Source organism: Haemorhous mexicanus, chromosome W, assembly GCF_027477595.1.
Source record: "Haemorhous mexicanus isolate bHaeMex1 chromosome W, bHaeMex1.pri, whole genome shotgun sequence".
In the NCBI taxonomy this organism is placed as follows: Eukaryota; Metazoa; Chordata; class Aves; order Passeriformes; family Fringillidae; genus Haemorhous; species Haemorhous mexicanus.
The window spans coordinates 1,586,538-1,600,507 of NC_082380.1; the positions used below are offsets into that span (position 1 = coordinate 1,586,538).

Consider the following 13,970-nt stretch of genomic DNA (forward strand, 5'->3'; position numbering starts at 1 on the left):
TTTGTTTCTTTGGCTCTTACGCCATCTGAATTTCTAGCTTTACCATCTTTTCTGTCTTTTTTTTCACACAGCTCTTTAGCTGTCCTTTTCTCACAGCTCTGGCTGTTGCTAGCTCTGGTTGCATTTTCTCACAGCTCTCACCTGTGGCTCTCTGCTGTTTTGTCTCATTCCTTTTCTCATGGCTTAGTTCCTTTCCTCACACGGGGTCACCAATTGTCCCAGTGTGTGGGGACGGAGAGATGACAAACATCGAGGGTTTCATGCAGCAGAGAGACATTATTGGTGTACACAGCCCTTTTTATGGGCTATTCAAAAGACTCCGCGTTCGAGTCTGATTGGTTACCACCCAGTTATTGACCAATAGCTACCTGCTTGCGTTCATATCTGGGACTGGCTCTGTAGCCAAACCCCTCCTCCTCTTATGAGGCATACAGTCCATCTTATGCCGTAATACCCTGGAGGATGTTATCAGGGATAAGTCATGGAAGAAATAAAGAACACTGCCCCACCTGTTTTTAATAGCGTATGAAGATGGTGATAGAATACATACTTTTGGTTATATCTTACGTTGTAACCTAAGACAATCTTGCTCTCAAGGTGAGATGTTTATTGTTAGGTCGGGATCTCACCTCCCTGGATAATTCCAGAGATAACTTGCTACCAGACAGATGTCTGGCCTAGGTTATCTCACCAATTCATATGAGGGGGAAAATGCCCTGCGTTATGCACCAGCTGACAGACAGAACAGATAAGCTCTTCTGTGGCAGACCGCAAGTCCTTCTACAGAGAGCATCCAGAGGAGAGCTGTGAAGATGGTGAAGGGCCTTGAGGGGAAACTGAGGAGTGGCCAAGGTCACTTGGTCTGTTCAGCCTGGAGGAGACTGAGGGGAGACCTCACTGCAGTCTACAACTTCCTTGTGAGGGGAAGAAGAAGGGCAGACAGTGATCTCTTCTCTCTGGTGCCCAGTGACAGGACCTGAAGGAATGGCCTGAAGTTGTGTCAGGGAAGGTTTAGGTTGGATATTAGAAAAAGGTTCTTCCCCCGCATGGTGGTTGGGCATTGGAACAGGCTCCCTAGGGAAGTGGTCACAGCACCAAGCCTGACAGACTTCAAGAAGCATTTGGACAATACTCTCAGGCACATGGTGGGATTCTTGAGGCTGTCCTGTGCCAGACCAGAAGTTGGACTTCGATGATCCTTGTGGGTTCCTTCCAACTCAGGGAATTATTCTATGATTCTATGAATTCCAAATTAGTGGAATGTTCCTCATTTTAACAGCTTCTTATCCTTTTGGAGCCTGCGACTGCCTTGTCAATTGTGAAGGAACACAAATAGTACCTTAACTGTCATCTGAGTATGAAAATGGGTCAGTGTCATGAGTGGAGTGGAAGCTTCAGACAAAGTTTATTAAAGAAGCCCTGCCACTGAGTCACAACGTGCCAAGAAGACCCCCCTTGCTTTCAAAACTCCTCAGAAAGAGGAGCCTGAGCATGGCATCTTAGCCTCAGACTATCAACAGTTTGGATTTTGCAACTTTTTCCTGCTAGTTCTAATGATGGCAAATCAGATATATTTGTATAAAAATTAATTATTTATTAAGACAAATGAACAGACAAAAGATAACTGATGAAAGATCTTAATCAGAATTACTGCACAGTATAAAACTAAAAGAACTACTAGTAGATTATAGTATAGCATAAAATAGTGCACTATATCAAAGTACCTATATTAAAGCTAGCAAAATAAATAGTATTGATTAGGAGTTGAACATAACTTACCACTGAAATTACAATAATGTACATAGATTCCTTCACTTAATCCCTTGGAAAGTAACCATGAAATAGGTGTCCCCACTCATGGGAGTAACTCCACCCATTTCCAGGAAAATGTTTAGAACATTTCTGGTTTGGTGTGGCTTTTACAGTTGTAAAGTGAGTGTCTGTCAGTCAGAAATACAACTTATCTTGTCAAATCTCACTTCAAAAGTAAGATGTTTATCAGCAGTTGGGAGATGCCAGACCAGTGTTAACCCCATGGTGCCAAAATAACTCACTACAAGACAGCTTGTCCTGTTTGAGTTATCTGCCTGGTTAACAAACAATAGATAAGCTCATGCGAGGAGTGAGATGCTTTGCTACAGTCAGATAAAAATGGTGCATCACAGCTCACTGGACAAGAGGTTAGTCACTGAACACCATCTTAGTGATGCCACTCATGTCTCTTTGGATCTGCATCACTCAAAGCAAAGTTACAAATGAGTGTTAGAGGAATGCTTCAGATTGTTATACACAGCTGGAAACCTTACTTGTAGTTCCAAACACTTAGACCGGAGATCCAAGAAAGTGAGTGCAATTTATATTGTGTGTTTTCTAATACTTCTTCACGGCAGCTCAAGGAAAGCAAACCTGTAGTCTGGCTGCTTGGAGGTGGTTGAGCTTTAAGTAATTCTGCCTTATGAGTTTGCAGGATGCCTGAAGAAAGAGTTTAATCCTAAAATACTTTTTAAATACAACCTGAGTGACAAATATAAAGAACAGATGGAGGACCACGAAATAAGTCTGAGGCTTCTCATTTGAGTGATCACAAATCAGACAGCTAATTAAGTTATAGTGCCTTGTTTCAAATATCAGACTTGCTATGCTAAATAATCTTGAGCTATTTCACTGTTTTGGTTCAAGTGGAGTGTCTAGACTTTAGGCCACTTTGCCCTTGTGACCACTTGTGTATAAATGTGACTTCCCATTTGTATGCCAATACTTGGATTTTACTTTAGCTTAGCCTCTCTAAAGCTGGGCTATTTAAAACCTGTTTTGAATATGATAAAAAAGATGGATCTTTTTAGAGACATAACAGAATACAATGTTCAGGAGAGAGCTTCAACTTCCAACTGTGTAGGAATAGTCTTGTCACAAGAAAAGCTAAAACATTGGGTGTATTGACTTCAAAATCTATTCAGTTGTTGGATTGTTGTGTGTTTGGGGTTTTTTTTAGTAGTTATGAGCTAAAACATTAAAAAACAAAACAAAACAAAACACCACCAAAAAACCAAAACTGAGGCAATGAAGTCCAAACAGATTCAATGTGTTTCTTATCAAGCAACTTCCTTTGTATTGAGTCACCTGGTATAGTTTGGGCATCAGAGATAGATAGCTCCCAAATACTCAAATGTGAGTCTTAATTGAATGCATTAAGCTTGTAAGGTTTTTTTATACAATTTCTACTTTTGATCTTAGGTCCTTTCAGTTATCTTGATGATGTCCCATTTAAGATAGGAGACAAATTCAAAACCCCAGCAAAGGTTGGATTACCCATTGGTTTCAGCCTGCCTGATTCTTCTCAGCTTGTCAGAGAAGCCCAGGTAAGTGATGTGTTCTGCCTTTCTGCTCTCTTCCCCCTGGTGCTGTAAACTGCAAGTAGTCACAGTTTACACGTGTTCAAATGTTAGTCTTGACGGTCTTGTAGTGCCATTTTGTATGCCAGGCAGTAGTTGCAGAAGATCTGTTAGAATGTATAGAAAAATTAAAATATGATATGATAGGCTGTGCAAAAAGCTTCTACTTTTAAAAAAACCTAATAACATTTATTTTAGCGTATCTACTTCAAAAAAGTACAGCGTTTTTGTTGTGGAATCCTGGTTTAAAAGACGAGTGTTTGCCAAGGAAGGCAGGAACCTTCCTGGAATGGAAAATATTACTCCCTTCCCTCCAAATTATTATAACTTTAAAATTACGTCACTTTCAGGCAAGGATATGCAAAAAGGAATAACATTTCTTTACTAGAATATATTTAACAAGATAAACAAACAACAGCAGCAACAACAAACAAAACCAGAAACCAAATAACAGCCTTCCCTCACCCATCAAGCAATTTCCTCTTTAGTGTAGTTACAACCACAACCAGCAGGAGCGCTGGTGGGCCCTGGCGAGGTGACGGTTTCAGTGACTTTCTTGCAGCCAGCAGAGAGCGCTACTGGGTCCTGGTGAGGCAGGACAGTTGCAATGATTCCCCCCGCGACTGTAGGGGGGTGCTGTGGCGCGAGCGCAGCAGCCTCTCCTCATGGCAATGGCAGCTTGGGCAAGGGGGTAGATGGGAGATGGCTCCCCTTGCAAAACTCACGGGGAGCAGCCAGTCTCAGTACCCCTCTGGGTGGTGAACTGAACTGGAGCACTAGCCTCAGAGCAGCGGGCTGGAATAGCAGAGGCAAGCAGACCCGGGGCAGCAAATCAAAGCGTAGCAATAACCCTGTCACAGCGGCAGAAACAGTGGGGGCTGGGTGGACCTGTGGGGGGGACGTCGAGCTCAAGTGCAGCCAAAATCCCGGAGCAGCAGGGGACAGGCAGGTCTGATCGGGCAGCAGTCGATGTCAGCAGCCATTACAAACAGCAAAGAAAACCCCCCAGACTCTGCCAGCAAACCACAACGCAGCCCCATCTAGGGAAAGAGAGATGCCCACTCCCCGCACTACATGCTCTCCCCTCCAATTGCCAAAAGAGCAGGGGCTGAGCCTAGCCAAGTTTCCGTTAGCACCCCCCACCTTCACCTCCCGCCCTGACCTCTTTCAGTATCTCTGCACTTCCCAAGAGAAATCCCCCAGTCAGAGAGGTCACTCCCCAGCTAAAAGACTGCAACAACTGCACCCCTTCCTCTCTCCTCCCCCAGGACCATTTCAATGTTATTCCAAGATGTCCAGCTAGGCCTTTTGTCTCTTAAATACCATTCATTCATCATCTCTGGGGCAACAAATGGGAAGAAAATTTCCTGAGAGAAAGAAAAGGATAAAAAAGGCCTAACCTCTAACAGGTGGTTATAGGTCTAAATGTTGCCCCGACTAAATCTGAATAGCATTTTTAAGAGGCAAATGCTAAGAACTAATACACCCATGCTATGGTATACTTGCAGAATTTTGTTTGAGGGTAACAAATGTTTATATAACCATATTTTATGTGTTCTCACAATTGTGGGATGAAGAAATAAATTTTCAGTTCTTGTTTTCTGTGGAGTTCTGAGTGGGAATTCTTTTCCAGCTGTAGGTAAACAGGTTACAGCATGGTACACAGATGGCTTCCAGGTCTTTGAGAAGCAGGTCTCTCTTACCATAAACTCATAGTAGCATAAAATCAATGGCTTTAAAGTAAATGTTGAAAATCTAATCTCCAAATGCAGGTTATGATACAAGAAGTCTAACTGAACTATATTTTCTCATTTTGGATACATGATTTTCCTTGGCAGTCCAAACTGGTGTTTCATTTCATTTCAGTTGTGACAGATAGTTCTGCTTTTTTTCTTCCCTTTTTTCTTTTTTTAATTTTTTTTTCTGCCCTGCAACTCATCCACTGGAGAGCTGACTATCTCAATTACCCTACATCATGGCTTTTTCATTATAACCATTAAATGATTACCTGATTATCTAAATGAACATATTTCCACCCAGTTAAAGTGGTGTGGAAGAGCTAAAGGCAACTAGTTTCATATTGCTGGTTTCATTGCGCTATGTTTCTATTTTCCTGCCATGCTGAGGCTCAAGTATAATATGTCCAATTGGACTGAAGTACCCTGCATAATAGGATGCAACTATGTAGAATATGCATATTGCAGTGCATTTTGACTTTTTTTACAGCTGTAGTGAGAGCTGTTAAAAAAATAAAAGTGCAAGGAAGCAAAATTGCCCAAAACTATATCTTTTTATATAAATACCCCCTTTTTTAATATTTAAAAAAATTGGTCATTTTTGGTCCATGTATATAGTCATACACACACACAAAACCCTGATAGCTCTGCTTGGATAGCAAAGAATGTATATGGAGTAGTGCTCGGTACTTCTGCCAGTGATTTTTTTTTCAAAGTTGCCTTGCTGATAAATTGTGTATCATATCTCTTGGAGTCTTAGAGCTAAGGAAATGGAAAACTGTTATGCAGTTAAGACAATAGGTCTCCAGGATCTCACTGGAGCCTGCTATAGGATAAGATGTGGTACAACACATAGCAAGTCCCAGAAAAGCTTAGAAGCCTAGCAAGCCTTGCTGGTTTGTTGCTCTTTAGAGACAGGAATTTATATGACCTAGCAGTCCCATGGCAAGAGCACTCCAGTTATGTGCCATTATCCTGGCAAGGGTATCGTATAACTTCTTGTGAGTCACGGGTTACATCTCGGACTTAACTTGTAGGCTGTGTTTTCTGAACATTTTTTGGTTATTTAAAGAGCATTTGAGGTTGTTCATTCTTACTAAGATATTAAAGCTTTAAGTAAATTTAGTCTGTTCAGAATGTTGTCCTTTCAACCAAGCCACTACTATAACCAGTAAACTGATAGTGAATAGCTTGTAAATGCCTTCCTGTGCTAACCTGGCCCTGAAGGAGCTGATGTTAAATGAGAAAAGCGTGTGAGATCTTGTCATGCCAGTAATTGCATCAAAATTTGCTACTGCAGGTAGTTGTCATCATCGGTGTAGCAATTATGCCCTTTGCTGGTGAGCCACTGGCACTGAACTAATACCAATACCTCTAATTCTAGTGGGAATAAAACTATAATATCAAGTCCCTTAGAAATATATTAGGGAGAACTGAGTAATACTGTATTGGTCTTTGGATGAAAAAAAAATACTCTGCTGTATTCTTGAATGACTTGGGAAACTTGTGAACAGGAGGTAGTTCAGTGATGCTAAATCTGGGTATGGCTATCTAGTAGGCTTGCTGCATCTGTTGTCTTGGGGGGAGAGGGTGGAAGAGCTGTGAAACTGATAAACTGATCTTGGGATGATGTCCTGGTTTAAAGGACAGGTGATTGCCAAGGAAGGCAGGAATGAAAAGGAAAAAGTGACCCCCACCCCGCCCACCAAATTATTATAACTCTGAACTTAAGGGGCTTTAAGACAAAGACATGGGAAAAGGAATACAGTTCTTTACTAATATATCATACACAAAATCACACACAGAATCACTAGGGTGAAAAAGACCTTCAAGATCATCAAGTCCAACCCAGCCCTAACACCTCAACCAAACCATGGCACCGAGTGCCACAAACAGTCTTTTTTTAAACACTTCCAGGGATGGTGACTCCACCACCTCCCTGGGCAGACCATTCCAGTACTTTGTCACCCTTTCTGTAAAAAACTTTTTCCTAATATCCAACCTAAATTTCCCTTGGCGCAGCTTGAGACTGTGACCTCACATTCTGTCAGTTGCTGCCTGGAGAAAGAGACCAATCCCCACCTGGCTATAACCACCTTTCAGGAAGTTGTAGAGTTATAAGGTCACCTCTGAGTCTCCTTTTCTCCAGGCTAAACAACCTCAGCTCCCTCAGCTGTTCCTCATAGGGCTTGTGTTCCAAGCCCCTCACCAACCTCGTAGCACTCCTCTGGTTGCGCTCAAGCATCTCAAAGTCCTTCTTAAACTGAGAGGCCCAGAACTGGACACAGTACTCAAGGTGTGGCCTCACCAGTGCCAAGTACAGGAGGAGAATGACCTCCCTGCTCCTGCTGGCCACACTATTCCTGATACAGGCCAGGGTGCCGTTGGCCTTCTTGGCCACCAGGGCACAATGCTGGCTCATGTTCAGTTGGCTGTCGACCAGTACCCCCAGGTCCCTTTCTGCCTGGGCACTGTCCAGCCACACCATCCCCAGCCTATAATGCTGCAGGGGGTTATTGTGGCCAAAATGCAGGACTCGCCACTTGGACTTATTAAACGTCATCATGTTAGCCTCTGCCCATCCATCCAACCATTCCAGGTCTCTCTGCAGAGCCATCCTACCCTCCAACAGATCGACACACGCTCCCAGCTTAGTGTCATCTTCAAATTTACTAATGAAAGACTCAATCCAATCCCCTCATCTATGTCATCAATAAAAATATTGAACAGAACTGGCCCCAGCACAGATCCCTGAGGGACACCACCGGTGACTGGCCGCCACCTGGATGCAGCACCGTTCACCACCACTCTGGGCCCAGCCATCCAGCCAGTTCCTAACCCAGCAAACAGTGCTCCTGTCCAAGCCGTGGGCTGCCAGCTTTTCCAGGAGTATGCTGTGGGAGACAGTGTCAAAGGCCTTGCTGAAGTCCAAATAGGCAACATCCACAGCCTTTCCTGCATCCACCAGGTGGGTCACCTGGTCATAAAAGGAGACCAGGTTGGTCAAACATGACCTACCCCTCCTAAACCCATGTTGGCTGGGTCTGATACCCTGGCCATCCTGTAAGTGCTGCGTAATGACACTCAATATAAACTGTTCTATTACCTCCCTGGGTACTGAGGTCAGGCTAACTGGCCTATAATTACCAGGATCCTCCTTCCCACCCTTTTTGTGAATGGGTGTCACATTGGCCAGCTTCCAGTCATCTGGAACCTCTCCAGTGAGCCTGGACTGTTGGTAAATGATGGAGAGTGGCTTCACAAGCTCATCTGCCAACTCTCTCATCACCCTGGGATGGATCCCATCTGGTCCCATAGATTTATGAACATCCAAGCGGCTCAGCAGTTCTCTGACTGCCTCCTCCTGGATAATAGGGGGACCATTCTGCTCCCTGACACCATCTACCAACCCAGGAGGACAGTTGTCCTGAGGACAAGCTGTCTTCCCACTAAAGACTGAGGCAAAGAAGGTGTTAAGCACTTCTGCCTTCTCCTCATCTGCAGTTACCAAGTTCCCTCCCTCATCCAGTAAAGAACAAAGGTTGGTCTTACCCTTCTTTTTACCATTAATAAATTTGTAAAAACATTTTTTATTATCCTTTACAAATTTGCCAAATTAAGTTTGAATTGAGCTTTGGCCTCCCTAATTTTTTTTCCTGCATGCTCTAGTGGCCCCCTTAAATACTTCCTGAGAGACCTGACCCTCCTTCCAAAGATGATACATCCACTTTTTATTCTTAAGTTCCTTTGAAACCTCGTTGCCCATCCAGGCTGGATGTTTGCCTCGTCGACTCATCTTTTGGCACACAGGCACAGTCTGTTTCTGTGCCCTCAATATCTCTGTTTTGAAGCACGCTCACCTTTCCTGGACTCCTTTGTTTTTAAGGATTACTTCCCAAGGAAATCTCAGAATATGTCTCCTAAGTAGGCCAAAGTCTGCCCTCCGGAAGTCTAATGGAAAAGTCTTATTAATGTTCCTCCTGATTTCACCAAATATCGACAACTCTATAACTGTATGATCACTATGCCTCAAGCGGCCTCCAGCCACTACATCTCCCACCAGCCCATTTCTATTAGTGAACAACAGGTCTTGCATAGTCCCTTCCCCAGTGGGCCCACCCACCAGCTGCAACAAAAAGTTATCCTCCACACACTCTGAAAACTTCCTGGACTCTATATATATCTGTATAACAAGGACAACAAATGACCACAACAGCAGCAACAACAAACAAAAATAGAACCCCAGTAACAGCCTTCTCTTGGCTGCAGGCACTTCCCCTTCAGTGCAGTTATGGTCACAGCCAGCAGGAGTGCTGGTGGCTCCCAGCTGAGCAGGGCAGGAATGGTGCGAGGATTCCCCCGCAGCTCCAGGGGTCGCTGTGGCACGAGCTCAGCCGCTTGTCTCCATGTGGGCAATGGCGGACGCACAGGTGGGAGAGAAAGAAAAGGGGTTTCCTTTACAAACTCACGACAGGCCCGGTGCCCCTCCAGATAGAGAAAGGAGCTGCAGCAGGACTGTCGGAGCAGCGGCTAGAACAGCAGAGGAAGGCACGCCCCAGGGTGGCAAACAAAATTTAATAGAAAACTCCACAGCCTTAGCAGGAGCCGTGGCAGTCAGGTGGACATGGGGTGCTGGGTTAGAGTGTAGTGGAAAAGTCCGAGGCAGCGGCAAAAAGCAGTGGGACTTGGCGGTGGCATAAAGCAGTGGGGCTTGTCACCTGCAGCCGGGCTTGTCCATAGCAACTGCCACACGCAACTGGGTAACATACCCTCTGGGAAGGGGGAAGGCATCAGGGTCCCAGGTTTTCCCCTGAGGCACCTGAATATATGGTGAGGGTTTTTTCCAGTCAGATCGGGTATTACTATGGTCCCAGGTCACCTTCTAATCTTAAGAGCAGAGACTCACGCACGGTAAAGACGAAGCAGTGCTGGGCTGCACTCCATGCTGTGTCCTGGTTTAGGGCAAATTTGGGAGAAAACCTCCAAAAGGGGCCCCCCCAGAAAGCAAACCCACATGGCCTCTCCCCCCAACTTGTTTGGTAAGGATTTCCTCAGAGAGAAGTGGAAAAAAACCTGTTTATTTAACAGGCAAACACTCTCCAGCACAAAAAATGAACAATACCAGATGACAAAACTCATTCGCTGCTCTGAAGAGATGACAAATTCAGAAAATCTCTCCCGTGGGTGGTTGTTCTCTTATCAGACCCTCCAGCACTGGGAAAGGCTGCTGACCAGAGTAGGCCCTGGTAGGCTACAAAGTGCAAGCTCTCAGTGTTTCCCCCGGGTCTCAGTCTGGAGCAGGTTCAAACAGTTGCAAAAAAAGGGAAAGAAAAACAGTCCAGGGAACTTCTCTGCCTCAGCTAGTTAAACTAACTAAAAACCAACGGAGTGCTGTGTTCTGCCCCATCCATGCCCAAACACCACAGTGGAGGAGTGAGAGCAGGCTGATAACAAAACTCTGTGCTTCTTCTTCTCCCCGCCTTGGCTCTCAGAGCCAATCTTGAAGGCACAGAACATAATATCCAAAATAAACAAAACAGCTGATTGGGGATACAAGCATCATAACGTCATCCTAGGGCATTCCACCCCTTATCCCCATATCATCAACTTACTACCAAACATCATGTATTTTATTCATGTAAAAACTTCCATCTGTTCCACCCAAAAAATTGCAAGCAATACCCATCGTGCCCCTGTCACGTCCCCACACTGAACCACTGAATCCAGTCCCCAGACTACAGAGCTGCAGGATTCCCCACTTTCATTTTACTCATTCAAAACTCCATCTTTCACTTGCTGAGACCTTCAACACCTATACATTTCCTTCTATTTCATGTCTGCGTGGTTTAATGTAGAGACAATGGCAGTAACATCCAACAAAGACTCACATTTGCATATCATTTCTCACCCCACAATCAGATCTCCCTGAGGTACACATCATGTTGCTCCATCTCTTTGCATTATCCACCACGTACAACCTGGTCCCTGAGCACAGACAATGCCACGAATGGGTTTGTCTGTACTCAAGGCAGAATTAATCCACACTGTCTTCCCTAACAAACCTCTGACATGTACCACTGGGACTTTATCTCCATCTACTATATTCAGGGACTCAGAGTGGGCAGGACCTGCTTGGTTGGTAGAACCTCGGGTGTTAACTTACCAGGTGGCCTTTGCTAAATGCTGCTCCCAATTTTTGAAAGATCTCCCACCCAAGGCTTTCAACTGGGTTTTTAGTAGTCCATTGTACCTCTCCACTTTGCCTGCAGCTGGTGCATGGTAGGGGATATGGTACACCCATTCAATGCCATGTTCCCTAGCCCAGGTGTTGATAAGGCTGTTTTTGAAATGCGTCCCATTGTCTGACTCAATACCCTCAGGGGTACCATGCCTCCAAAGGACCTGCTTTTCAAGGCCCAGGATGGTGTTCTGGGCAGTAGCATGAGACAGTGTAGGTTTCCAACCATCCCATGGTGGCTTCTACCATTGTGAGCATGTAGCGCTTGCCTTGGCATGTCTGGGGCAGTGTGATGTAGTCGATCTGCCAGGCCTCTGCATACTTGTACTTGGACCAAAGCCCACCATACCACAGGGGCTTCACTCGCTTGGCCTCTTTGACGGCAGCACACGTCTCACAGTGGTGGATAACCTGCAAAATACTGTCCACGGGAAGATCCACCCCTCGGTCTCGTGCCCACTTATAGGTGGCAGCTCTACCCTAATGGCCTGAGGCATCATGGGCCCATCGAGCAGGAATAATTCTCCCTTGTGTTACCAGTCTTTCTTTGACACTTCTATCTTTGCAGCCCAATCTACCTGCTCCTTGTTTTGGTGCTCCTCATTAGCTTTACTCTTGGGGACATGGGCATCTACGTGGTGGACTTTCACAGGTAGCCTCCCTACCCTGGTAGCGATGTCTTTCCACTCTTCAGCAGCCCAAATTGGTTTCCCTCTACACTGCAAATTAGCCTCTTTCCACCTCTCCAGCCATCCCCATAGAGCATTGGCTACCATCCATGAATCAGTGTAGAAGTATAGCTTTGGCTGCTTCTCTCTTTCTGCAATGTCTAGAGCCAGTTGAACGGCTTTGAGTTCCGCAAGTTGGCTTGATCCACGTTCTCCTTCAGTGGCCTCTGCGACCTATCATGTTGGGCTCTATATGGCTGCTCTCCACTTTTGATTCATCCCTAATATGCGAGAGGAACCATCTGTGAAAAGAGCATAGAGTGTTTCCTCTGCTGGTAGTTGGTTGGATGGTGGAGCTTCTTCAGCCCGTGTCACTTGTTCTTCATATGTGACACCAAAATTTTCACCTTCGGGCCAATTTTTAATTACTTCATAAATCCCAGGGCAATTCAGTTTACCTATACGGGCGCACTGTGTGATAAGAGCAATCCACTTGCTCCATGTAGCACTGGTGGCATGGTGGGTAGAGGGAACCTTTCCTTTAAACATCCACCCTAGTACCGGTAGTCAGGGTGCCAGAAGGAGTTGCGCTTCTGTACCAATCACCTGTGAGGCGGCTTGGACTCCTTCATAGGGAGCCAAGATTTCCTTCTCTGTGGGAGTGTAGTTGGCTTCAGACCCTCTGTAGCTTCGACTCCAAAATCCTAGTGGTCAGTCTCGAGTCTCCCCAGGCACCTTCTGCCAAAGGCTCCAGGACAAACCATGGTTCCCAACTGCAGAGCAGAGCATGGTCTTCTCCTCTGGTCCTGTCCTGACTGGGCCAAGGGCTACTGCATGAGCAATCTCCCTCTTGATTTGGGAAAAGGCTTGTTGCTGCTCAGGACCTCAGTGGAAATCGTTCTTCTTGCAGGTGACCAGGTAAAGAGGGCTGACGATCTGACTGTACTCAGGAATATGCATTCTCCAAAAACCTATGGTGCCTAGGAAAGCTTGTGTTTTCTTCTTATTGGTTGGTGGAGACATAGCTGTGATCTTGTTGATGACATCTGTAGAAATCTGACGCTGTCCATCTTGCCACTTTACTCCCAGGAACTGGATCTCATGAGCTGGTCCCTTTACTTTGCTCTTTTTGATGGCAAAACCAGCTTCCAGGAGGATTCGGATTATTTTCTCTCCTTTCTCAAACACTTCCATGGCTGTGATCCCCCACACAATGATGCCATCAATATACCGTAGATGTTCTGGAGCTTCACCCTTTTCTAGTGCAGTCTGGATCAGTCCATGGCAGATGGTAGGACTGCGCTTCCACCCCTGGGGCAGTTCGTTCCAGGTATACTGCACTCCCCTCCACGTGAAAGCAAACTGAGGCCTGCATTCTGCTGCCAGAGGAATGGAGAAAAATGCATTGGCAATATCGATAGTGGCATACCACTTTGCTGCCTCTGACTCAAGATTGTACTAGAGCTCTAACATGTCTGGCACAGCAGCGCTCAGTGGTGGCGTCACTTCATTCAATGCACGGTAGTCCACAATCTCCATTCTCCTTCAGATTTACACACAGGCCAAATGGGGCTGTTGAAGGGTGAGTGGGTTTTGCTGACCACCCCTTGGCTCTCCAGCTCTCGGATCGTCTTATGGATGGGAATCACAGCATCTCAAGTTCTTCTATACTGTCAATGATGCACTGTGGAAGTGGTAGTTGGTACCTGTTGCTCTTCTCCCTTCAGAAGTCTGACTGTAGATGGATTCTCGGACAGTCAGGGCAAGGTGTTCGATTGCTGGACACCCTCTGTCACTTCAGCTGCTATCCCAAATGCCCACCTGAGTCCTTTTGGGTCCTTGAAATAACGACTTCATAGGTAATCTATGCCCAAAATGCATAGGGCCTCTGGGCCAGTATTGTATTTGCAGAGTCCCCCGTGGCAGGAAGGAATGA

At 45.5% G+C, this 13,970-nt stretch overlaps 1 protein-coding gene across 4 annotated transcripts in view; it reads left to right on the forward strand.

Annotated features, from left to right (window-relative positions):
- The window catches only part of LOC132341396 (ubiquitin-associated protein 1-like), an 85,627-nt gene that overhangs the window by 38,448 nt on the left and 33,209 nt on the right, over positions 1-13,970 (forward strand). For 3 of the 4 annotated variants that reach the window (XM_059872941.1, XM_059872939.1, XM_059872940.1), the window contains exon 3: positions 3,235-3,359. The exons of the other annotated variant lie outside the window; for it this stretch is intronic. In XM_059872941.1, coding sequence (XP_059728924.1) covers positions 3,235-3,359 — 125 coding nt within the window. The remainder of the gene's footprint in view (positions 1-3,234; positions 3,360-13,970) is intronic. 4 annotated transcript variants of the gene reach the window in all.